General features: G+C 43.9%; 1 protein-coding gene across 4 annotated transcripts in view; it reads right to left on the minus strand.

Annotated features, from left to right (window-relative positions):
- The window catches only part of LOC126520622 (tyrosine-protein phosphatase non-receptor type 11-like), a 248,143-nt gene that overhangs the window by 20,507 nt on the left and 201,381 nt on the right, over window positions 1-26,255 (minus strand). Inside the window, exon 14 of one of the 4 annotated variants that reach the window (XM_055065672.1) lies at window positions 17,536-24,485. The exons of 2 other annotated variants lie outside the window; for them this stretch is intronic. In XM_055065672.1, coding sequence (XP_054921647.1) covers window positions 24,373-24,485 — 113 coding nt within the window. In that variant the 3' untranslated portion in view covers window positions 17,536-24,372. Of the gene's footprint in view, window positions 1-17,535; window positions 24,486-26,255 lie in introns of those variants that run through there. One more of the 4 variants, XM_050169419.2, reaches the window with a different exon arrangement.

A 26,255-nucleotide genomic window follows, 5' to 3' on the forward strand; every position in this document is an offset into this window, starting at 1 on the left:
GTTAGCGGAGAGTATGAGGTCTATTTCATTTCTAGTCTCGCCGTTCGGGCTCCTCCACGTCCACTTTCGGCTATCCCGCTTGCGGAAGAAGGTATTCATTATCCGCATATTATTCTGTTCCACAAACTCTACTAATAACTCTCCCCTGCTATTCCTAGTGCCTATGCCATATTCCCCCACTGCCTTGTCTCCAGCCTGTTTCTTGCCTACCTTGGCATTGAAATCGCCCATCAGTATAGTGTATTTTGTTTTCACTCTACCCATCGCCGATTCCACGTCTTCATAGAAGCTTTCGACTTCCTGGTCATCATGACTGGATGTAGGGGCGTACACCTGTACAACCTTCATTTTGTACCTCTTATTAAGTTTCAGAACAAGACATGCCACCCTCTCATTAATGCTATAGAATTCCTGTATGTTACCAGCTATGTTCTTATTAATCAGGAATCCTACTCCTAGTTCTCGTCTCTCCGCTAAGTCTAGAGTACAGCTTACAAAAGACGATACTAGCTGTGGCCTTAGCTAAGCAAGCTGGAAGGTAGACGTCTACTAGCTAGCTGCGTGCTTCTTCCTGGTCCGGGACTCGAACCTGGGGGGTTCGAGTCCCGGACCAGGACGAATTTTTCTTCGACTGCGAGGTTTTCTTTCTCAGAAACTCATATAGGTTTCTTTTGTAGCTTCATGCTACAGTTCAGGTGGATGTCAATTTTTTCCCTTTCATGTACTTTCCTCCACCTTCCGAACTTCCGCGGAACTGATCTGTCATATTCAGTAGAGAGGTTTAGAATAGGGGCCCTAAAAGTTAGGGGCACCAATGAGGTTTGCAGATGCTAGCATTGGGGCATGCAAAAGCAAAGAGTTTTATAATAGGGCTTTGCGTTTGCGGATAGTATCTTGTGCTTGCAGTGCCACTACGGCGTCAAAGAAAAGCTATTAGGTATAAACAATATCGACGAAAAATAAGCGCACAGGAAGACACACACGAACAGCCGAGAAAAACGCAGGACAGGCGCCATCCTGTATCGCCTGTCCTGTCTGTATGGCACCTATCCTATGTCTTTCTCGGCTGTTTGTGAGCGTCTTCCTGTGCACTAATTTTTCGTCGATCTGCAATGCACCATCTAGCCCATCTGCAGGTGTTGTTAAACTATAAACAATATACCATTTTATGATAAAAAAAGTAATTTTGACATTCGTGTTTCTGCATTTAATTACAATTTAGAGTTATTCTATTAGCAGCAAGCAATGAGTTGCACTTAGTTTTGAGTAACCAACTTTACATGCCTTCACCAGCCAAGTTAACTCATGTTAGGCCTATGAGCCATTAAATCAACAGTCGAATTCAGAATAAGTGACATCTAATGAATCTATCTTCATAACATGCTAATTAAGAGGGAGCAATAATCACAGTCACTTCCCCTAGCTTGCGAACTTCATGCGTTACCACAAATTGAACCCAGTTTGGTGCCGTGTTAGAGCAGTCAGTGAAATAATGTGCCCCACGCAAAACCCAAATGCAGCTTACGTCTAGCGCATACGCAGTGGCTTCGACGCTATTTCTTTGGAGCCCCAAACATTTGGGGCCCCTATTCTAAATCTATTGTCTCAGTGCCTCGAGTTGTCTATTAGTTTGCCCTCGCTCTGCAATCGATCGGTTAGCCTCTTTGTTAGCTCAGATGGTAGATTGACTACCCCAGAAAGGCGTTGGTCCCGGGTTCAAGTACCGGACCAGGACGAGTTTTATGCGAAGCATACTAACCACACAACCACGCTCTTCCTTGCTGCGCCGCGCGCAGCCGCGTAGCTACCATATGACGTCATAACAGCTGCAAAAGCGGAGGCTCAACTCGTGCGCTCGCTTGCGGCCGCGTAGCTACATAGCCGGGTCTCAGCTCGTGCGCTCGCCTGCATGAGTTGTTTCTTCGTCTAGGCGAACCAAATATAGCCAAGCAACAGCAGTTCACCAGGCTAAACAGTGGTTCAACAACTAAAATAAAGGCTAGTATGCTTCGCATCCTGGGCTTAACCTTAGCTAAGCCACAGCCATTTTTTTTTTTCAATTGCGAAGCTTCCTTTCCGAGAGATCTATATGGGTTTGCCTTTGTAGCCTCGTGCTACAATTTGGGTGGATGCCAATTTTTCACTTTCATGTACTTTCCTCCATCTTGTTGGCTTCCAGAGAACTGATTTGCCACATTCATTGTCCCAGTGCCTTGAGCTGTCGATTAATTCGCTCTCGCTCTGCGATCGGCCAGCCTCCTGGTTAGGTCAGACGGTAGATCGACTGTACCGGAAAGGCGTTGGCCCCGGGTTTGAGCGTCGAACCAGGACGAATTTTTCAACTGCCAGCTTTTCTTTCTGAGAAACCTGTATGGGTTTCCTTAGTAGCTTCGTGCTACAATTCGGGAGGATACCAGTTATTTCCTTTCATGTACTTCTTTTATGACATGACATGACAAGAACGTTATTTGAGTCCTAAGGGACTGAGATCTTCGGGAGCCAAAACCGAAGGCTCCTGAAGATCAAGTCGGTGGCTCCGCCCACGATGGGACCGGAAGATCAAGTCCCACCGCAATGTCGTGGGCTCTCTGGACAGCCTGGAATTGAATGTGTAGATTGCTGCTCATGAGAGATTCCTGCCATTGTTCTTTCATGATTGGAGAGGTGTTAAGGGCTGGGCACAGCCAGAGCATGTGGTCAAAAGAACACGAGTCATGACCACATTTGGGGCACGACTGTGAGTGTTCAGGATCTATTTTGTTAAGGGACCGAAGAGTGGGATACGAACGGGTTTGCGGGAGTCTGAGTGTGGTAGCCTGAGGTATGTTCAATTTGGGGTGAGACATTTTTCACTTTTAGAGGGAAATAATGAAAAATATAAAACTAAGTTCATTGGAATTTCTTTTTTTCTAATGCTTGCGTCAGCTAACGGATGTGGCGAACACTAAGTGTGATGTGTTGCCAGTTTTTACAGAGTGTCCCTTCTTGAATTTCTTTCTCTATGCCGCCTTGTGATATGACCAGCGCAACATAACACTGGCGATGAGAATGGAATACATAGAGTCAGTGGACTGAAACTGCCACCGTGGAAGGCTAGCTCTGGTGCGTACTCTTTCTCAATGACAACCGCCACAACAGAGGGGCTTGAGCCTTTCAACATTGCCCACCCTGAAGAGTGGTAGGACATGCGCAACGTTTCGATCGAGTTCTACCTGAAGGTGCAGGACATTACGTACGCTGGCAAGAAGAGGTTGACATTCCTGAGCCACTGTGGTCCCGCCATGTTTCAGCTGGCCAAAGCACTCGTGGCACCAGCCCAGTTGAAAAATATCCCGTTCGAAATAATCCTCACCGCACTGCAAGATCACCTAGCGCCAAAACCACCGGAGCTTACCAAATGATACGAATTCCACTGCCAGGACCAAGCACCGAGTGAGCGTGCTGCCGCCCTACCTCGCTGCCCTTCAAACCACGGCACAACACTGCAACTTCACAGCCCACAACACTGCGCTACGGGATCGTTTCGTGTTCGAACTGCAGAATGACATGGTGAAGTGGCGAATACTGGTAAAAAAAGAGATGTCCCTCACCAGTGATGTTGAGGAAGCAGTCGCCGCTGAGGTCATTGCCCAGGAAACCAGCATACCCATGCTCCAAAGCACAAACACGCCGTAATTTGAGCCAGTGCACCAAGGGACGATGATGGTCGATGACGGCGAGCAAAACGCCGATGAAGATGTTCTTCGGTTACGTGCAAGTCCCAATCAGTGACGGGACACTGAGAAACTGGTGAGCGGCTCCTGTGCCAGCTGTGGGGGCCCACACGAACGCCACCTGTGTCGGTTCCGTGACGCCCAGTGCTGGGGATGTGGAAAAACTGGACACAATGCTAACATCCGCCAGTCCCGGAGACAGCTTGACCTACACTGAAACTCCGAAGCCGAAGGCCAGACGCACTGTTTCAGGACCACTCCTCGCACAAACATATTGTATTGAGATGACTTGGTAGTGATTGCCATCAACAATGTGCCTCAACCCGGCAAGAAGCTACACATGTGGGAGTAAGAATCAAAGGTGCGCAGTGTCAGATGGAGGTGATCAACTTTTTCAATCATCTCCAACGTCACCGCCAGACGTATCTTTCCAAAGAGGTGTCCCAAAGCTGCAGCCACTTGACATTATCATGAAGGACTATCAAGCCAACCGTAACGCTGAGTGTGATTGGTATGGTCCGAGTGCATTTCGAAGGTTCTGATGGCTCACTGGGCCTTGCCATCGTTAAAGGGAAGCTGAAACACTTTTAAAAAAAATGAGTTCCCTGTGGCATTCTACAGTTTTGAGTCCACCGAACACGAATATCTCATTTAAAAAGGGCGGAAGCAAACGCAAGCGACTGTTTTTTGCAAGAAAACACGCACCAGCGCCTCAGGGCATCGTGCGAATGCCGCTGTTGCCCGTTATTGAGCACCTTGCCGCTGCTTGTCTAAAGTCCCGTGGTTTTTTGCGTATTGATACATGATCGAGAACATAAGTGCCGCATTTCAAAGCACGCACATACAGTGCTGCGAGGTACAGTCATGGAAGTTGCTTATCATACACATCCAGAGATAGCTAGGGGAATTATATGTGCAATATTCATACTATGGTTCGACGACTTTGCGAATGTGACTCGATCAAGAATCAGTGTGCGTGCTGCATGCTAGTGTTGACAAAGATATTAGGCAGTTTTAGCATTCAGAAATTTTACGATAACTGCAACCAAACATCGAATGTCACTAGGCAAGCCTACACTTCATTTCATACCTCAGGTGCAACGCTGTTGAAGCTACGCACGAAGTCCAGTCACCAAAATTTATTACTCCGCGCGTTTCCGTCTATGCCTCGCAGCGTGCCAGCGGTGCTTGCTCGCGCGAGCGTGCACATGAAGATGCCGCAACGGGCTGCAATTAAAAAATACCGAAAAGCGAATTGATTTAAAACAACGTGTTAGCAGCCGTATAAGTACACGGATTGTTTCTATGGGTAAATTCTTTTTTTTTCTCATTCGGAACTGAGCTTATATAAGGAAAATTTTTATAAAAATCGGGTCACGAAACACCGAACTCTTTCTAAATGCGAACGCAGACACTGCAAGAAGTATCTCTAGCCTCCACAGCGTTGCACCTGATGTATGAAACGGAGTATAGCAACGCTAGTAACAACGCGTTTCCACATTCGTCGTAAGGCCATCCGGCTACGCCAAAACTGTGTTACCAGACGTTCATGGCTGCACATGTTCGCATTTCTCAAGTTCATCAATGTGGGCCTAATCACGCTTTCATTAAACTAGGTGCACCTGCATGTGCTGCGTATTGATGGAAGATGAAGAGAACTGCTTGTGCTGCCAGGAGGTGCAAGAGATCAGGAATACACAGGAGCGCACACAGTGCGTAGCAAGTTCAAGACTATTCAGGACCGTGTGCCTCAGCAGGGCAGTACTGGAAGTGGCACTTGCCCAGAAAGGAGTCGAACCAGCTAACCAAGGCAAGAAGTTTACAAACAGGTGTGAAAATGGTATAGCCAATGGAAAAAGAGTGATGCAAAAGCAATTTTTTTTTTTACAGGCAGTTGAGGTATGCAGCATACCGCCAGTTTGTCTGGCTAGTATGGAAAAGGTTAGGAAAGAACCGTCGACTTCTGCCAAGCTGTGTACTTTAAGTTGTTCGGAAGAAATACCCCTCCAGAACTGGCTCATATACAGGCTTCAAACATTTCTGGGATTCCATTTAGGCGAGTGCACATAGATGTGCTAATGTAGTAATGAAATACTCTACAAAATGCAGCAATTAGTTTTTCTCTATTTGAATTGTTTTGCGTGTTTCCAAAGAGCATTTCATGAAATTTTTTCCATTACCATTATGTATGCCATTACCATTGCTGCACAGAACGAGGGCATGTTGGGCGCCCTAAGCTGTAGGCACTCACGCAGCACAGAAAGAAAGAACAGTTTACGAAAACCGCAAAAGAAAACAAACGTGAGCGGCGGCAGATCTCTCGTAGCATCGTTCAGTAAAGCGCAGGACGGAAAGAGACATGCCAGCATGCCGGTCCGGCAGCACGGTCCCCGGGAATGACGTCACTGCGACCGGTTCTCTCCTCCGGCTGCCTCCTCACCCGGCGCTCCGGGAAGCGACGGGGGCGTGTCCGCAGGGGTGGTTTAGAAAGCGATTTCCACCCCTTATCTTAACAAAACGAAGAAAAAAATTTCAGAACCGTAAATTATTAGGTCTGTTCTTCCCAACGCCACCAATTCATGGCAAATGAAAACCGTTTCAGCTTCCCTTCAAGGGCGAGTGCCCAAAGCCTTCTCAAGGCTGGACTGGTTTCCGGTGCTAGGTATCCATATCATGGGGGTGCAACACATTGACCATAACATATTCCAGACTGTGCCTCTGTGTTTGACGGAACACTGGGCTGCTGCAAGGGACTGCCCGTGCAGTTTGCATTTAACCCTGAGGTTGTACCTATCTGCCTGAAAGCAAGAAGGGTTACTTTCGTGTTTTGACCCAAAACTGCTGCCGAGATAGACAAACTGTTACTATGAGGAGTCCTGCAGCCACATGATCACGCTCATTGAGAAATCCCTATTGTTACGCCACTGAAGGGAAATGGGGACGTCAGCATCTGTGTGTACTACAGGTGCACGGTCAATAAAGCCTTGCAGCAGCACTTATATCTGATGCCAGTGGTCAGCCACCTCCTGGCATCCCTTTCTGATGGAGCTGTTTTTGCAAAGCTAGACTTAGCAGAGGCCTACCAGCAGCTGCCAGTGACTGATGAATCTGGAGATGTAATGACCATTGTGACTCATCGGGGTGCTTTCCACATCCGGGTGCTTTCCACATCCACTGGTTACAATTCCTGGTCAGCGTCACACCTGGCATCTTCCAGAATTTAACGGAGAACCTACTGCACGGACCACCAGGCGTCATTACAAGTTTTGACGACGTCTTCATTTCGGGAGCCTCGCACCAACAATTGCTTAGTCAGCTTCGAGAGGTCCTCCAGTGGTTCGAAGATGCAGGGCTTAAGGTAAAAAAAAAAAAAAAAAAAAAATGTTGGCTAGGAGTGACTCCAGTGAAATTTTTGGGTTTCCGAGTAAATGCGGAAGGAATCCACCCCACATCGGCCAAGACACAATTCCTTAAGACACCGCAGCCTTCGAACAAAGCTGAGCTGCAGGCATTCCTGGGTCTTCTTAATTTCTGTCATGCATTTCTGCCACACAAAGCCACTATTGCAGAACCCCTGCGCTGTTTGTTGGATATGAAGGTGCCCTGGCTGTGGAGAAACCCACAACAGATGGCATTCGACTGTGTGAAGCAATAACTGGCATCCAACCAGCTGTTGGCACATTTTGACGAGAAGAAGCCGATCATCCTTGCCTGCGATGTGTCCCCATACAGAATAGGAGTGGTGTTGAGTCACAGAATGCTGGATGGGACAGAAGCACCAATCGCTTTTTATTCAAGGGCCTTGACCTCTATGGAGTGGATGTATGCCCAGATTGATGAGACACATGCTGTGGTCGCAGGAGTAAAGAAGTTCAATAACCATGTATTTTGCCACCCCTTCCAGATTCGTACGGACCACAAGCTGCTCCTAGGCCTGTTCACGTCAGAATGGCAAATGCTAGAGACACTTTCGTCACGTATGCTGCAGTGGGCTCGGTGGCTATGCCATGATGCAGTGATGCAGTCATCAAACCCGTTCGCCTTCGCTGCACAGGTGCCTGCCCCACTCATCACACAGATACTGTTCATGGTCCTGGTACCCGCATTTTCCGGCGCTATGGCTCCCAGCGAATCACTTCCCTTGAAGTGTCCCGCCAGCCCTTCTCAGCTGTCTAGAGCTTCAAACAGTCCGGCAGTGCAACCGCTGCTGTTCCTCAACCGTCGCCGGATTCCGCTATGGTCATAGACAGCAAGTGAATAGGCAACTATATAACAGCATCACCCATGCTCGGTGCTCTGTGGGCTAGGTGGCTGTGCCACGATGCAGTTATCAAACCTGTTCGCCTTCGCTGCACAGGTCAGTAACCAGTATCCTCTTTAAAAAATTCAAGCGACTCCTGTCTACTGCAGCTACCGAGCCCACAGTGCTGCCTTTTCATTGGTATTGAATGCGCTGACGTAGTATGTACCTTGTTGTTGTTGTTGGCTGGCAATGTTGAGACAAACCCAGGTCCCAACATGGTACTCGCAGAACTAAAGAAGCTGTCTGCTGGTCAGTCACAGCTACTCACTGAAGTTCAAGGTCTCAAAAATCAACTAAAAACTACTGAACAAGCTATATCTGACATCATTAACAGATTATTCAACCTAGAAACTCACTATCAAGATCTGGTAACACTGCGCGCCGTCATGCATACGATTTGCGCTAACACAACCTAAACAGCCAAAGAAATCGGAGGAATAAAAGCCTGCCTGGATGACACCGAAAATTGCTCGAGATGTAACAATTCAATTTTCTATAATAACACAACAATGCATCGGAAACTTACATCGATCCTCTGCATTTGCTGTGATCACCTGTACCTAACCATTGACCCTAAAGAAATCGAACGGGCTCACCGTCTTGGGTGCCATTCATCTGTATGCGTCCCCCGCAATAATAGTGAAATTTACATTTTTTAAAACCAACATGCTAATTCTTTCTAATGGCAGTAAGTTAAAAGGGACGGATTACAGCATTGGGGAGGACTTTTCACACCCTGTCCATGATGCGTGAAAGCATCTTGTTAGATCTGTGAAAACTAAAAGCACAAAATTTTCTTTGTGCTACAGAACATTGTTCATCAGTCCTAAGCGGTATGCATTCGACGTGTCATCGCAAACAGTAAAGGAAATCACATACAGCCCATCGTCATGTACCTTAACTTCCTTGTAACAGCCCTCATGATAAACTGCCAAATCTTTATTTTTCTATTAGCTTCACAAACATCCGCAGTTTCCTCCTCAAGCACGAACACATTTGTACCCTTCTTTCATCATCTGCCAGCAATATACTTGTACTAACTGAAACATGGCTAATGGATGATGTTACCAATACAGATGTTCTGGCGAATCTACCTCATTTTAATGTTTTCCAAAAGGACGGCAAAGGCTTGAGAGGAGGAGGTGTTCCAATTGCAACTAACCAGCAATTGCCTTGTTCTGTTCTTAACATCCGATCAGAGCTTGAGATATTATGGGTAATCTGCTGTTCCACACCTCAAACCATCATACTAGGTGCCTGTTACAGACCCCCCACAGCAATCTAAGTTTTTCGTGTAACCTAAATGATATCCTAAATCAACTTAATGCTACACACCTTAATGCACGCATTCTTCTTGGCAATTTTAATTTCCTGTCTATTGACTGGCAGGATTTAACACCAACAAGCAATACAGAAATAGATAACTTGACTGACGTCTATCTAAATTTCAATCTCACCCAGTTAGTAAAAGAACCAACACGTGTCATACGCCAATCAAACATCTTGGACCTTATACTAACTTATCACCCTGAAAGTTTATCAACTCTTACTTATCTCCGCGAAATTAGTGACTGCAAAATTTTACATGCTACTTTTGCCTTCATCCCAGAATCGTGCCAAATATTCCATAAAACAAATCGCCTTTACGACAAAGGCAATTACAATGAAATTAACAACCAATTGCAGGCTTTCTTTCCAGACTTCGAAAGAGACTTCCATGAGCGATCAATTGAGGATAACTGGTTGACTTTTAAAACCAAAATTGCATAACTACCAACAAAATTTATTCCCACGGTTACATTTCGTGCCAATCATAACAAACTATGGTTCACAATATCCTTGAAACCACTAACAAAAAAGAAACGGCTTTTCGGTGCAGTAAAACGAAACCTGAGCTCATGCACATGAAACAAATACTATGATGCCGAGTCAACATATCTGTAGTCTATTTGTAATGCCAAACGCGCATTTTTTCAAACTGACCTGCTGAATATGCTAACCAATAACCCCAGAAAGTTCTGGCAAATTCTAAATCCTTGTAGTGCCTAGTAGGGTGGCGGTTTTCGGGGTGCAGTGGAGGTTGTGGAACGGTCCGTTGTAGGCCGGAGTTAGGAGTGATCAGACAGCGTCGCGGAACACGAAAGCATGCATTTAAGTAGCCAGGTCGGGGTGCACGAACATTGTATTGTGGCGGGAAGGACAGGGCGGAGCGGGCCAGAGGTCCTTAACAGAGTCTAAGAGGCATTGTAGGAGTGCTTGTGGCTGGGCTGGTAGCTGCATTCGTGAAAAGAAGTTTCAGGGGAGACGCAGAGAAGTACCATACACCAGCTCTGCTGCTGAGCACTACAGGCTTGCCCAGAGGAAGGCCCATAAATCCAGGAGCCCAAGGGGCAAAGCATCAACCCAGGTGGTGCAATTGAGACTGGTGGCCAGTGCGGCCTTCATCCTGATCACGCGCCGATTGAATTGAATTGCATTTTTATTCTCCTTGAACAAACACACAAGGAAGGAGTAGCCACAAAAAGCTACTGAGATTAGTAGCTTGACGAAGTGGCTGCCCCTTTACACAGCAGCAGCAGCAGTAGTTATGAAAGAATTTTCATACATATGACTGCTTTCATACAGATGCAGGGAGAATGATTGCACAATGGAACATAAGAATTTTGCAAAATACAAAAGAAAGCTGCACATTAATGAGCAAAATATATGAAAATAGATAAATAAATGCATCATAGTTCACAGGGACTGATCTCACATTGTTTTTTTAGATAACTGTGACACATCTACAGATTTGTTGGCAAGATTATTGAGCAGAGCTGGAAGAGTAAAAGCGATTGATTGTTTCGCATAGTTGTTTTGAGGAGTAGGTATGTGCCAAATATTGTGGTGACGCGTAGTGTATACGGCAATATTTTCTCTTAATTTTGAAATCTCGCTGTAAAAAGAGTTGTTCTTTTTTATGGCCGAGCAGTATGTCTGGAGTAAACGATAATTATAAAAATCATGGACATTTATAACCTTAAATTGTTTAAAGAGTTGCTGCGTGTGAAAATCATATGGGACGTTTGCAATTATTCGCATAAACTTCTTTTGAATTAGGAACAGTCGGTTTAGATTCGTTTTTGTTGTTGTGCCCTATACTAGGTAGGCGTTGGATAACCGAGAAAGGGCTAACAAGTTATATAGTAGTAGTTTTATACGTTGAGGAATGATATGTCTACATTTGTTTAGCATACCCACAGTTTTGCACAATTTTTTATTAGTTTCATGGATATGGTCATTCCAAGTTAAAGTACCTGAAAAATATATGCCCAGCACTTTCATGCATTCTACTATTTCAATCACATTGGACCAAGTGTAATCATCGGCAAGTTTACAACCTTATTTTTTGGTCTGAAGAGAATTGCTTTTGTTTTTGTGGTATTAATAAGTAAGGAATTGCACTTTGTCCATTCCAGTAACAGCGGCATTGTTTCATCAGATATCTTTTGTATATCGTCAGTTGTTTTACCGGTGATTAATAATGTAGTGTCATCGGCATAGCAAATTGATGTTACATGTGGATTTAAGGTAAAGGAGTGTAGGTCGTTAACGTAAACACAAAACAAAAGTGGCCCCAATATGCTGCCCTGAGGTACTCCCATCTTTATGCATTTAATATCTGAAGAACATGTTCCTATTGATACGTACTGCTTACGATGCTTTAAGTAAGAAGCTAGGAGGTCATACGCAATGCCGTGTACACCGTATGACTGCAATTTATCAAGTAGTATTTCATGCTGTAATGAATCAAAGGCTTTCGATAAATCTACGTATACTGCCAGTGTTAAATTATGGTCTGAAAAGTTTTTTAAGATTATTTCCTTTTGCTTTAGCAGCGCGGTTTCCGTCGAACAATGCCGACGAAATCCATGCTGAAAATTGTGTAGTAATGATCGCTTAGAAAAATAGACAATCTTATATACAAGAGCTTTTCTATCGCTTTGGAAAAAAACAGGTAAAATCGACAAGAGTCTATAGTTCTTCAATACATTTCTGTCATCGCCCTTAAAAATTTAAGTTACTTTTGCAATCTGCATGTTTTTTGGAAATACACCAGTGCTAAGGAGAAGATTAAAAATGTGGATTAATGGACGCGCTATCTCATGCACTACATACTTTAGTGGTCATAATTGCAGGTTGTCTACGTCGCAAACGCTACTCTTTTTAAGGTTTATTATTGCAGACACTACCTCTTGAGCGTCTGTTGGGTAAAAAATATGGTGTTTGGGCTTGTGCAAGGTCTGTGTATACTTTTGTGTTGTTGTACTGCATTACTTGTGAATTGGTTAATGAAAAAATTGTTGAACAGATTGGCTAAAGCAGAACCAGAAACATAATCGTTACCGTAACATATTGAGTCAATTTCATTGGATTCTTGGTTACGCCCGAGCACAGTGTTTATATTTTTCCAGGTCAGGCTGGTACGCTTAGTGTCTTGTGAAAATAGATTAGAGTAATATGCCGACCTCGCTTTCCGGAGCAACGTCAAAATGTTGTTTCTAAGCCGCTTAAATTCAGCAAATACATTTAGGTCCTTGGTTTTAAGGAAGGTAGCGTAAAGTTGTTCTTTGGTTTTAATTTTATCGTATATATCCTTGCTTACCCAAGGTTTTCTTATTTTGTATGTCCGTTTAGCAGTTTTTGTGGGAAAACTTGCGTGATAAGCATTTTTCACTACATTAAGAAATTCGTCATATGCCTTATCTACATCTCTGATTTCATATATGCACTCCCATGTAACATCCTGCAGGGATTCTTTAAATAGCGTCAAGTTTGCATCCGAAATATCTTGATAAACGCGTTGATGTTTTGCTTTTTTTACGGCAAACTGTGTCTAAAAGTAGAAAAACGGGTAAATGATCACTGATATTGCAAGCTATGGTGCCAGCGGTAGTTTTTTCAAGCATGGTATTCGTTATGAATAAATCTAACAAAGTCTCTGATGTGTCTGTTATTCTCGTTGCGCTTGTCGGAACAATATCATAGCCATACATACTAACAGTCTATAACAAAGTCATTTGCTTGGAATCACTTAAGTAAATTAATATTAAAATCACCTCCGACAACAAGTTTCAGATTTTGCTCAGTTGAAAAACATAATAAGCGTTCAAAAAAACTAAAGAAATTGTCAGAGCTGCCAGCGGGTGGCCTACACAAGCCAACAAACATGTTTTCATTTGCACGGACCGCTACAGCTCCATAGTCATCAGTTACACATGTGTACTCTCTTACACATGTGTGGCCAGTGCGGCCTTCATCCTGATCACGTGCCGATCATCTCACTTATAAACTCGCAAAGGCGAGCAAATATCTTTGTGCAAAAATAATGTGCAAATATATTTAACACCGCATTCTCATCTGTCTTCGCAAAGGAAACTAATATATATATCATATAATATGTAATATATATAATGGTATATATGATATACCACGATCTGTCTCAACTGGCCATTCGAGATTGCTTATGCCATCAGTCACATTTTCTGCACATAGCATCACCGTTAATTTTATCTTCTACAGGTACTGATGGAATGACCAGCAAACTGTCAAAAAACACTCGGCACGCTTCCTCAGTGTATCTATTATTACTGCTCACACAATCACTTTCGACAGGTAGCATACCCAGTGATTGGAAGGTGGGGAAGGTCGTTCCGGTGTTCAAATAAGGTAACAAAAATCACCCCTTAATTACCGCCCAATCTCTTTAACAAGTGTGCCATGTAAAATCATAGAACATGTCATCTATTCTCACATATTGATTTTTCTTGGCTCTATTAATTTTTCATCCTTCTTAACATGAATTCCATAAGAACCTATCCTGTGAAACAATTAGTTATTTTCGTTCATGACTTGCATCTGAACCTCGATTCTAACCTTCAAACTGATGCAATCTTCCTAGATTTCGCGAAAGCCTTCGACAAGGTTCCTCACAACTGCTTGCTACTAGAGCTTTCTTGGTTAAACTTACATCCTAACATATTGCAGTGGAAAAAGAAATTTCTGGCTAACTGTACCCAGTTTGATCACATTAATAACCAAGCCTCTAGTTCTCTTCCAGTAACATCAGGCGTCCCCCAAAGGTCAGTCCTTGGTCCCCTTCCATCTTTAATATATATTAACGACCTACCAACGCATGTCTTCTGTGACATCCGCATCTTTGCAGATGACTGTGTCATCTACTGCATAGTCACTAGCCCCTCTGATCAAATAACTCTCCAAAGCTTAGTACCAAAGTTTAGTACCATGAGCCATTGGTTACACCAGTCCTGGACACAAATTGTGTCCAGGACTGGTGTAACCAATGTCTGGTGGTACTAAACCCCGATATATGCAAACTCGTGTCATTTAAACAAAAATGTAATACTCTCCTGTTCCCTTATACAATCTCGAACATCAGGATAGAATTAACAGTCTTATACATACTTTGTCATAATGTTGTCGAATGATCTAACCTGGAATGCGCATGTCACTAACGTCATATCATATGCTAACAGAAGCATTGAATTCTTAAACCGTCATCTACGTCACGCACCGCCAAACCTAAAATTGCTTGCTTACAAGTCACTCGTACACTCTAAACTGGAGTATGCCTCTGCCATCTGGAGCCCTAACCAAAAATGTCTTAACTGCTTAGAATCAATACAACATCGAGCCACAGGATTATTTCATGTTATTCATATAATGCCTGTGTATCAACGCTAAAGAAAGAATCTGGGCTAACAGCCCTCGCTTGTCGCCGTCGTGTCGCTAGCATGTACTTATTCCATAAGTTTTTTTACAGCTCAATTCATCATCCATGCGACATCAGTCCACCGGCACGCATTTCACTTCGCATTGGTCATCCTCTTCAAGTCACTCAATCACGTGTGCACGCTACCACTTTTGCCTCCTAATTCTTTCCATGATCAGCCTCAGACTGGAACAGCCTTCCACACGACATTGCCGCAATCACCTGCCCATCCACATTCTAGAACTGTATAACTACCGTATTTAACAGAGAGAAAATGTGTACTTAAACGTCTTTTCATTGCGTATTTAATCTGTTTACATTTGTTACTCACCCCTCATGTAATACTCCCAATCCGGAGAGTCTTTAAGGTAATAAAGTGAAGTGAAGTGAAGGTGGTCCATCTTTCTGAATGGATATCAGTATACCGTCCTTCACCGGCCAGGAAAACGGCTGGGTCACACAGATGGTCTCAGCAGATTGCCCCCTAATGAACCAGCGCCAGGATGACCCTTCCCCAGCGGAGGGCATCATGCTTCTGGACGTACTTCCAGAATCTCCAGTCCATGCAGATGACATGGCTAGGCACTCTGTCAAGGACGGCATCCTCTCCCGTGTCCTCAACTGGGTGTGGAGGTGGTGGTCGAGGTGCGCTGCGAGTTCCGAATTCACACCATTCGTGTGTAGGCAACATGAGCTGTCCACCCAATAGGGATGCTAACTGTGGGTTGACCGCGTGGCGCCGCCGCAGAAGCTACATTACCGTGTCCTCAAAGCTCTGCACACCGATCACCCAGGCATCGTCAGGATGAAAGCACTTGCCAGCAGCTATGTATGGTGGCCTGCCATGGATGCAGCCATTGAGGAATGGGCCCGGCAGTGCCTTCCCTGCCAGGAAACACAGCCAGCGATGCCCTGTGCACCGGTCCACCCATGAGAGGCGACCTGGACTCCATGGTCATGCCTGCACATCGACTTAGCTGACCTATTTCAAGGGCAGAGCTTCTTGATTGTGGTGGACTCTTATTCCAAATGGCTCGAGGTCATGCCAATGCCATCAATGACACTGGGCGCCATAATTAGTACCTTACAAAGATTGTTCGCAACACAAGGCCTGCCAGACACTCTTGTCTCTGACAATGAGCCACAATTTACATCCGCAGAGTTCCGGGAGTTCCTGGATGCCAACCTTATTTGCCAGGTGATGTCTGCACCGTTCCATCTATACAAGAACGGGCAGGCTGAATGGATGGTAAGGACCACCAAACAGGCATTATTTCACATAATCCAAGGGAGCTGGGCACAGCAACTGGACGCTCCCCACTAGAACTACTGATCGGCTGCCGCTATCTACCATGTTGGACCAGTTGCACCCAGAACGGGGCCCTGACAAGTCCTTCTGGCTGACAGAAGCTGTGCTTATGCCATACATTTCCCAGCCCGAGGATCCTGTCCTTGCACAGAACTGCAGCCACAGCCTCCCGTGGGTCTCTGCCATGATCTCCAGAGCCACAGAGCTTATGAGGTTGCTCTCCTGGACGGCCGCATGTGTCGCCAGCACGTGGGCCAGCTATGTCATCGGTGCAGTAGTTCGATCAGGTTAGCAGAACCTGTACCAGCAGAGGGACAGCCTGCGGTCCAGCCTGTGCCGAGCTCTATGCTTGGCGGAGTGAGCAGCAGCAAGGCATCAGAACACAGTGAACCTGAGAAGCAACCAGCGGTCAAGCTACCCTCAGACGAAATATCAACACCCCAGCCAGCACCAATAGAGCAAAGTGTAGAAACGCCAGGCCCTCACTGTTTGCAGCATTTCAGGAAAACACACCAACACCTTAGGGACTTTGTGCTGGCATTGACTGACTATTGAGCCTGAACTAAGGATGAAAGGTTGTGAACTGAACTTGGCCGCTGAGTTCAGAGGATAAGCTGGGCGTGGTCGGTGGACCTTGATTATGGGGAGTGCCATCTCTCGGGTACAGAAGCATATATATATACACGTGTTAGCCTGTTTCCGTCATGCCATGTTTGGTTGTTGTGATGGCAGCAAAGTGATATTTCCAATGCTGCCTCGTGGTATTACCCGCACTACATGACATTACACTTTGGCAGTCATGCTACAAATGCAATTCAACCGTTTGACCACTGGCGCTAACCGTGTCCGCCAAGGGAAAGCCTGTGACAGCAATGTCTACAGTGGATGCACAGGGAGGCATAACCTGAAGAAGAGAAAGGGCAGGTTTAAGCTCATCAACTCAAGATGCATAACAAACAACTTGAAGAAAGGGTGTTAACCGAGGGGCCCAATTTTTATAAGTCATATCATGAGAAGCCAACAAACACTGACACCAAGGACAACATAGGGGAAATTACTTGTGCTTAATAAATGAAATGAAGTAACAATAAATTAATGGAAATTAAAGTGGATGAAAAAACAACTTGCCGCTGGTGGGAACTGAACCCACAATCTTCGCATTTCGTGTGCGATGCTCTACCAATCGAGCTACCGTGGCGGCGTCACCCGTTTCCACAAACAACTTGTAACACATGGCCAACCATGCAGTGTGAACATGCACATCAAAGGTACATCATGTACATTTGCTGAATTTTCCAATGCTTGTTTCAGGAATGTCTAAGTACTAAAATTTTCTGAATGATTCCCAATTTGCCAAACTTATTGGCACACTGAAATGCAACACAGCACACAGCAGGATCGAGTCCTCATAGAGGATTAAGACAAAGCCCACACTGTGTTCTATTTGACAATATATTTGTGGTACGTACATTCAGACATCGTCTTTTTCATCATGCTCAATTACAGCATGCTCAGAACAAAAAACAGGCATACAAAATTTGTGTAACATCTGTAAGCCACTGATAGGCCTTTCCTCAATGGTGCAGTAACAATTTCCAGTTCATGTCCAGGGCACTAGGCCATTTGGGTTCTTTGGACAAGCTATCCCAAGTACTGCACGAATGATGGCAAGAGAACACAACATGCAAAACAACTGGGGAAGCAAGAAAGCACGTAAACAGCATGATCCACAAGCACAGCAGCTCAACATGATTGGGAGAGTTGGAAAGTATTCATGGTGATGCACGCACTAACATTTCGTACGTGGTCATCAGGAATGACTCAAGATGCACCTGGACTTTTTTAGTGTGCTGCAGATAAGCCATGGCCAAACAAACTGGACGGCAAACAGCTTTCGCTCTCAACAGACCAACAAGAGAGAAGCACGGTGAACATTAAAAGGGCACTACTTGCAAAACGCTGCTTGTACGAGGCTCAACAATGCACTTGGATAGGACAGCACATCCACGAAAGCATGTAGTGCACACCACAGCTGTGCTGCCATCGAAGAAAATGCTGTGCAGCTGCGCTGGTGATGAACAATGCAACAGTACACAATGCAGAGCCTTCAAGGCAAACACACTATTTTTCACTGAGTACAAAGCAAGCTGGTGCCAAGACAACATTTGTTCCTAATTCTAAGCACTCAAGTGTTCCTAGGAACATGAAAAAAAAAACCATGTGGGGATACATTTGGTTTTGTTTTCTCATTCACTGTCACAGTATACAGCAATAGAACAATGAATAGAGCTCACCAAAATGAACAAACATGAAGTGGACAATCCGCATGCTCCATTCATCCTTGAAAGCAGTTTCTTATATGAACGCCTGAAAACAAACTGAGCTCATGCTGCTATACTGCAAATAACATATATACAGGCTCTGTACATTATCGTTACTGACTGAATATTCCCTGGTCATACAAAGGTACAATCACTGTGTATGATAGAGAAACTTAAATAAAATCTGTCATGACATCTCATATTGCAATAACAGATGCGTTGTGGATGCTGCTTTTTTTTTTACCAACTTCCTGAGTGTACCACTCCTAACATGGATGCTCAGTATGAGATGGTCAATGAAGCACAACCTTTATGCACTAACAAAGAAGTCATTCACCCTTTCCACAGCCTGTTGACAAATACAGGTTCTAGGATTTGGTGAAAATCAGCCTTTTGGAACAGCATGCCAGTCAAATCAATCAAACAGCAACAGTCACTGAAAGAAACATAACCAAGTTCACAAGCACCACTCGCATCACTGTGTTGCTGTTGATCACCATGAAAAGTCAATTGTGCGCTTGTATTGGTTGTAATGGAACATACACACCACAAACTGAAGTTCATCCCACAGAAAGTTCAACAACAAAACAGTCACAAGGCAAATACTGCACCAGTCGCATTACACAGCAAGTCTCAGTGCTTTAGATAAAAGGTCTCAGCAATGAATAGTGCCCAAACCTTATATAAGAACCCTAAAGTAGCAACTTAAGCAAACAAATAGCATAACTGCACAGCAGATATTGGCAGGTAAGTTATGTGTTTTCGGTATTTTGTGTAGTCTGTTTTCAGAAGTGGGCATGAATATCCCACCAAACCAGCAGACACCCAGAGTGAGCATATTTCTCAGAAAACAGCTATCACCAACAGGGCAGGTGAAGGGTAGCAACATGCGGTCAACAAGAAATAACATGCCACATTACACTAGACTACATAAACAAACTCACAATAATGCATAACCACAAACACTACACACACAGGTCACCCTCAACTGTTCATCTGAGGGCGCAAATGTCCATAGGAAGAACCTAGTTGTTACAGGGCAGGAAGATGACAAAAACTGAGGAACACCAACATCAGCTCAACTCAAGAAAGCTATTGCGTATCAGGAGACAGAAGGGCCACTTTGCCCCCTCTAGTGCCTGCGGTCATGCTTTATTGAGTTTCACTATTCCCCCACTATACTTCGTGAACACCCACGAATGCAGTGGCAAGTAGACCACTTGTACTATACATGTCCACCAGCCAATTATATTCGCTCATTCACATGGTGTCATGGCAGAGGCAAACTTCAATACTGGTGGCCCTCATGAATTATGTTTTAGAACATGAATTCACAGAGGGTGTAGTGGGCATAGCTTGTACTGAACTTTCAAGTCGGCGCCAACTACTATAGGCCCTAAACAAGCCCTCTTCCATAAGCTCAATATATTTCAAATGCATGCATTACACGCTTAAACTTGCATACTAATGCTTTGGAAAAGCCCAACAATGAACAAATGTAGACCGAGTATGTGGAGGCATATTTCATAGATTTCTGTCACTACTGTCTTATTGTACATGCAATACATTAAAAAAATGTGAACAAAGCACTGATTTGTAAGCGGTGTACAAATTCCTAAGGTCAGTGTTAGCACAAGTACTTTGCACGGTCTACTTCCAGCAGAACAAGTATTCATGTGTCAGGGCAGAAAGGCAAGCTGCAGCAGCTGCTGGCTAGGGTGGCTTTCCTAATCGCATTCCCCAGAAGGCCATGCTTTTGTGTAGTGCAAGCGACCGAAGCGCACCATAGCCACCATGTTTTAAACACCACCTATACTGTAAAGCCCTGGCCATATGTTTATGACCATTCGTCAAGGTGAAGCAGCATTGATTTAACAGCTCTAGTTATTGAAAAAGCTTTGCACCTATATATTTAAGATTCAGTACCCCAGCGAAATAGTTGAGTGAAAACAAGCAAACTCAATGTTTGCTAGCCCTCATGGACAACATTGGAAAAATAAAAAGTTCAACAAAATGCAGGCTATGCTTCCGGCACTTTGCCTTGAGGTAGTGGCTAGCCCTTAGGCTGCAGTGTGGAAAGCGCCACAAACACCTGCGGTCACCTCACCACAAGAGTACAAGGCATTTTCAGTGGCAACAGGACAGGACTGCCCCATCTTCTTTTCCATCTTCTAAGGTGTTCGCTGCCCAAGTGCTGGAATTTTTTCAGAATTAGCCCGGCTTCCAGCATCAAGATACTATGCTTGCTACAAGCAGCAAAACCTGGTGCATAGGTCAAAGAGCTTTTGCTGGTTGTGATCAGGGTGTCGAACCTTAAAAATACCAATTCAGTGTGGGCTCAGGCTCAATGCGCTCCGATTTCGTTCAAGAATTCAGTTAGGTTCGAAGAAATAAAATTTTGTAATTATTCGCAAACTGATTCGCGAACCGGTTTGGCACAGTAAACATTACCTTTTTCTATGATGGCGACATGTTAGAAAATGCTATATTAAGGCGTCTCTGCATGATGCATACACAGGTTTTGTCAGAAGGTGGAAGGAATGGGCTCCCTGGCCCACCGATACGGCAGAAATCTACGAGGATGTTCGAATGGTGAAATTTTTCTAATTGAATTGAATATGAATATTTGAGGAAAGCGGCAATCGAATTGAATACTGTATACTCACAATTTCTAGAAAATGTGAAATGAAAAGTCTCACGAAGTCTGTTTGGCAACAAAAAGCTTCTTTACATTATTTGATACATGTGCACCAGATGTGATACAATACAGACACATCTGGAGCACAATGACAATAAAAGCAATGAAAAAGAGGAAGGGCACGTTGCAGATGCATTCAGTAGAGCAGTGCTCTTTGAAAGAGCCTAAAGGCACTACTACAACATTGCACATCATTTTGACGGAATCCAAATGTGTTGAGATGGGTCAAGTAATGAATTACTTTGTCTAAACTAAGGCAGTGAATTCATATGTTGCCTAACACGACACATGCTTACTCGACGACTGTTTGTCGGCATGTCTCTGTTTGCATCAGTCTTTTTCCCTGTATACTGCAAGAACTGTTGTTGTCCCTCATAGAATTCAAATGAAACTATAAGAATTGGCTTTGAGGATGTAGCATACATCCAGGCGTCGAGATGCTGACAACATGAAAAGCTGCTGCCTCGTCCTGTGCTGCATAAATTTTTTCTTTTATACTTTTTTAATCTTTTTCTTTACCGGAGAGAGCTTAAAATTCGAATTGTATATCATAAATTACAACTCCAAACTTCTAGTCTGTAGCCTGTGTAGTGTAGGAATGAAAGAAACTAGCAATTGACATCTTGCTCAGTTTTCTGTTGTTGTTTTTAACTAAAGGCATGTGAAAACACTGACCTTTCTGAGTGATGAACAACGACAGTTTGTGCTAAATATTGTGACATTCTTGTTTGCACAACTGCACGTCGCACAGTCTCATGCTGACTAAGCGTGGACAAAAAAGTCCAAATCGCGCACACTGTGCCTCAGGAAAGATTTGCGTAGTAATCTGCTTGGAAAGGCCAAATGCACATTGAACCATGGCACGCAGTAAGCACTGCTGCACACTTATAGGTGACTGCAATCATATGAGTGACCACAGTGTTTATGTTACAAGAAGCCAGATGAGCTCATTGGTTTTCTTATTTTCCCTTCGAGAATACCATCATTTTTATTCTCCGTGTATCCTGGCATGGGGGGGGCTTTACAGTTTATGTAGTAATAATAGCAAGCCTATAATGGCCAAATTAGGAGCTTCAACAGAAACAGTGATTCTGCAGACCACCTGAAACAATGTTTTGGCCATGAGACAGAACTGGCATAGCCGTGTTTGGAAGTGCAAGCGTCTCTGCCTAGGTCTATCCATATTTTTGCACACAACGCAAATCAGGAGTCGTAGAAACCTGCTAGTGGGGCGTGCCGCCTGAAGAAGTAAATATTTCGAAGAATCGCTCATATATTGAGCACCCACACATGACCCATGCCATTGAGCACCCTATATGCTTTAACTGGTTCAGCATGAAACTGTAACTGTTATTTTCTTTTGTTCAGGTACGGTTTGGTTCTAGGCACTTTCTCAAAATATCGGTTTCGGTGAAGTTCTGGATAAAATTTCGGTTTGGGTTCCGTTTGACACCTTAGTTGTGATGTCATTTGAATTGTTAGCCGCACAAGTTGCCCCCAAGTTTGCATTACTCACTGTCCAAATGCATGCCCACTATTGTTACAATTCATTTCAGTAACACAATGTGTTGCAGTTTTAAAATATTACGTCATCAGAAAATCGGGCTACATCAGCGAGACCTATTTCTGGAATGCAATATGAAAATGTCCCAGGGACAATAACTGCGCTATAAAACCAGTAGTGAGTGTAGTCATGTGCAATGGGACCATTTCCATCAACACTACTGCAGTGTAATTTAAAGGACCTTGCAAGTGGTACTGCCACATTCCCACCATCATAAAATGGCAAGCTGCTGGGTGTTTTACAAAGTGCACAAAAAACAGCCATATTCATTTGTGCATCAGCAGTGTTCTACCCACTGCTATGTTAACCACCAAAAGTTTAAGTTACGCAGGCAAGCTATCCTTAAAGTAGTGTCACTCAGAGAATGGACTTCTCTGCTGGCATGAAGCACGAGTGGTGGTCATACAGGTGGCAAGGAGGAGCTACAAAGCACAAAATGATTGACACTAATTTTGAACATCTACTTGATTCTATTTCTTTAAATACCTGTGTGCAGTGCTAGATCACATCATAATTCCAATACAATTACTCTCAAAATCATTAGTTTAAGAATCAAAACCTGTATCAATACATATCATTCTGTATCATTCATGCAAACACAATATACAGCTTTTCCAGCCATGTTGAAAACATGTTCTAGTGGACGTGGAATTCCAGTGGTAGTATTTCATTGCAAACAGCAAATTCCTCACATGTCATTCGCTATAGTTTATATAATTACTTGAAAAGTTTGACACCAAATCATACATGCGGCTTTTCCTAATACTACCCAGTGTTTGTGCTGGAGGTCCCCTTTAATGCATCCAACAATTGTAAGTTCATCAAACATTGCAGTGCAGCTTTGCAAAACTTCCTAGTCACAGATGAAGTGAAATGCAAAACACCTTCCCGCATCTTGCAATAGCTGCCAATTCTGTGCAGACCTTTTCAAAGTCATTTGTTGCTTGCTCACAAAGCTTCAAGACTGGTCACAGTTGGAAATCATTTGAGAAGACAATGTTCTTGAAAGAGGGCCACAACTGCACCTGTTATGCTCTTTGTGCCCTTCATTACACCTGATTTAAGCCTGATTCACAAAGTGGTCAAATGCCCATCCTGTCATCATCGTGGCCCGAGCATTCATCACAAGGTAGCATTTCCTTGCTGGTTTCTCCTCAAAAATGAAATGCCGGCGATTTTAAGAGCATTGACCAGCATCACTGGCGTGCTATTTTTGAGGAGAAACTGGTGAAGTGCTGCCTCATGAGGAATGCCATGACGAGACAGGAAGTTTGACATCTGTGTCAATTCAGCCTTACACGTGTATGGCCTTTGTGGTCACTGTCAAGCTTAGTGGAGCCCACCTGCATTGAATACAAGTTGCATTTAGATGTGGAATAATTGCCATTGAGTTGCTCCAGGGCTCTCTGCCACTGTAGTGGCTTCCACAGTCACTAATCAGTTCAACAACAATAGCTTTCCATGGTGCACATAGGAGATGCGCAGGAGGCTTCCAAAAGTAAAAAGCATTAATATTGATTTGTACTTATCCAAACAAAGTAGTAGGAGTGCATCACAGGCAAGCAAAGGTGAGCAGCACACAAGGAAGCAGTTGTTTCACAATCACATCAGTTTGCACACAAGGCCTTGTGTGCAAGTCATCTTGAAAGTGAGAGAGGGAAAATAGAGACTTAAACACCTACAGATGACATGCTAGCAGACAGGAGAGCAACAAAGGACAGTCGGGGGAAAAAGAAACCATTTAAGACTAGTGTCGTCCATGCTAGCTGGGGTGCTCCTCGCGGCTGCATCTATGGAATTAAATGCTGAAACGAAACGGAAAGGTCAATGCTATAAATTCTCATTACATCTCTAAAAGCATTGCAACAAAATGACACAAGCAGTGTCTTTTTATTAAGAGCACAAGGGAACTGAGACAATCGTTTATTTTTTGTTTGTTACAATTATGTGAAGCAAACAGACAATGAAGTCAAGGAAAGCCTAGGGGAATTTTATTTTTAATTGGAATCAAGAAATAAGGAAAATGGAAATAAAAGTGGACGAAAGCAAAACTTCCCACATGTGGGAGCCAGACCCACATACAGTAAAAACTTGTTAATTCAACCCTCGTTAATTCCAAAAATTGGATAATTCAGACTCATCCCATGGTCCTGCTAGGTGCATGCATTATTTATTGCAACCAAACTCTCGTTAATTTGGACGTATTTGGCCACACATCGATTGATTCGGACAACTCTCAGAGCACTGTGTAGCACAAATAAGCAAAAACAGTGCTAGCGTCGAACCAAAACGAAGAAGTGCAGTTCGCATCTTCCGCATTGCCATCATCAGCAGAAATCATATGTAAATGACAGCAACGCTGGAGCACGACGTGCCTATATGTGCCTTTAAAGCCTTTATTCTTGCATGGTCTTAAGTAGCACTAACTTGATGGAACACACGCACATCAGCCACATGTCTTTAGAACTGCAAGGTTGCTGTCTATGACCGTGTTGACAGTTACCGCGGTTTCGCCTGCAGTGGGTGTGGCAAACAGTAGTTTCGTTCTCACTCGGTGCACGTGTCGGCCACGTGCCAAGTCAGGGTGTCGAACCAAAACGAAGCAGTGCAGTCCGCACTGCTTCGTTTCATTGCCAAATTCCCTGACTTTTGACATAATAGTAGTGCGGGAACCCGCAAAGTGGAGAGAAGTAATTCAGGGAAAATGAGAGAGACATCCACCCAATCGTAGCAACAGCTGAGTTTTCCAGGTTTTCTCTCAGTGCCTTTGCAAAATTTCCTGAGTGACGCAGAACTTTGTTTTATGTCAAGACAGTCTGACACCATATCACCCGATGCTGTCACTCTCTAGTAAACACGTTAAAAAAAAAAAAGGAAGACCAACTTAATCCAGGTTGAATAATAAGTAGTAGTGTTTATTTTATTCAAAAAGGAAACAGAAGGGAGGGCTTACTAAAATGCACAGTGAACAAAATATCTTCCAAAAAGAATAAAAGGTAAAGCCCACTGCAAATTGAGTCGAACATTCTCGAATACGAATAAAAAGGAGATGCATACAGAAGCAAATATTTTTGAATGTGAGCTATTTTTATCAACTGATAGCAAGCTCATTGGTATGAGGCCCGAACTTCGTCACAAGCTAGATTCTCTCCCAATAGTTGGTAAGTCATCCTCAACTGTCCTGACATACTCTGAGCCCCCACACAATGTCTCAGTGTTGCGTTTCACAGCTTTAAAGAGTTTATTTTGGTTTGGATGAGAGACACCTGCATCTCGGCATCAGCCAATGCTTTGTTTTTCGAGCTCAAGTTCCTTCAAAGAAGCAGCGGCATGCTTCCCCTATCCTGGTCATTCCGAAATGCATAGGTCCCTTCTGTTCTCGTTCTCCTTCGGCTGCGCATTCGCCCCATGGACCATTTGAAGCATTCTTTTGGTCAGTTGTACAGTCAACATCCGATTTTTTTGGACTCTCTATTGGCCACGAAAACGTCAGAAAAATTGGGCAGTTTTAAAAAAGTTTGGTGGAGATTTAAGCTTTGCCTTTAAAAGTAGAGCAATGAATAAAGAGAAAATCA

Source organism: Dermacentor andersoni, chromosome 3 (genome assembly GCF_023375885.2).
Source record: "Dermacentor andersoni chromosome 3, qqDerAnde1_hic_scaffold, whole genome shotgun sequence".
NCBI lineage: Eukaryota > Metazoa > Arthropoda > Arachnida > Ixodida > Ixodidae > Dermacentor > Dermacentor andersoni.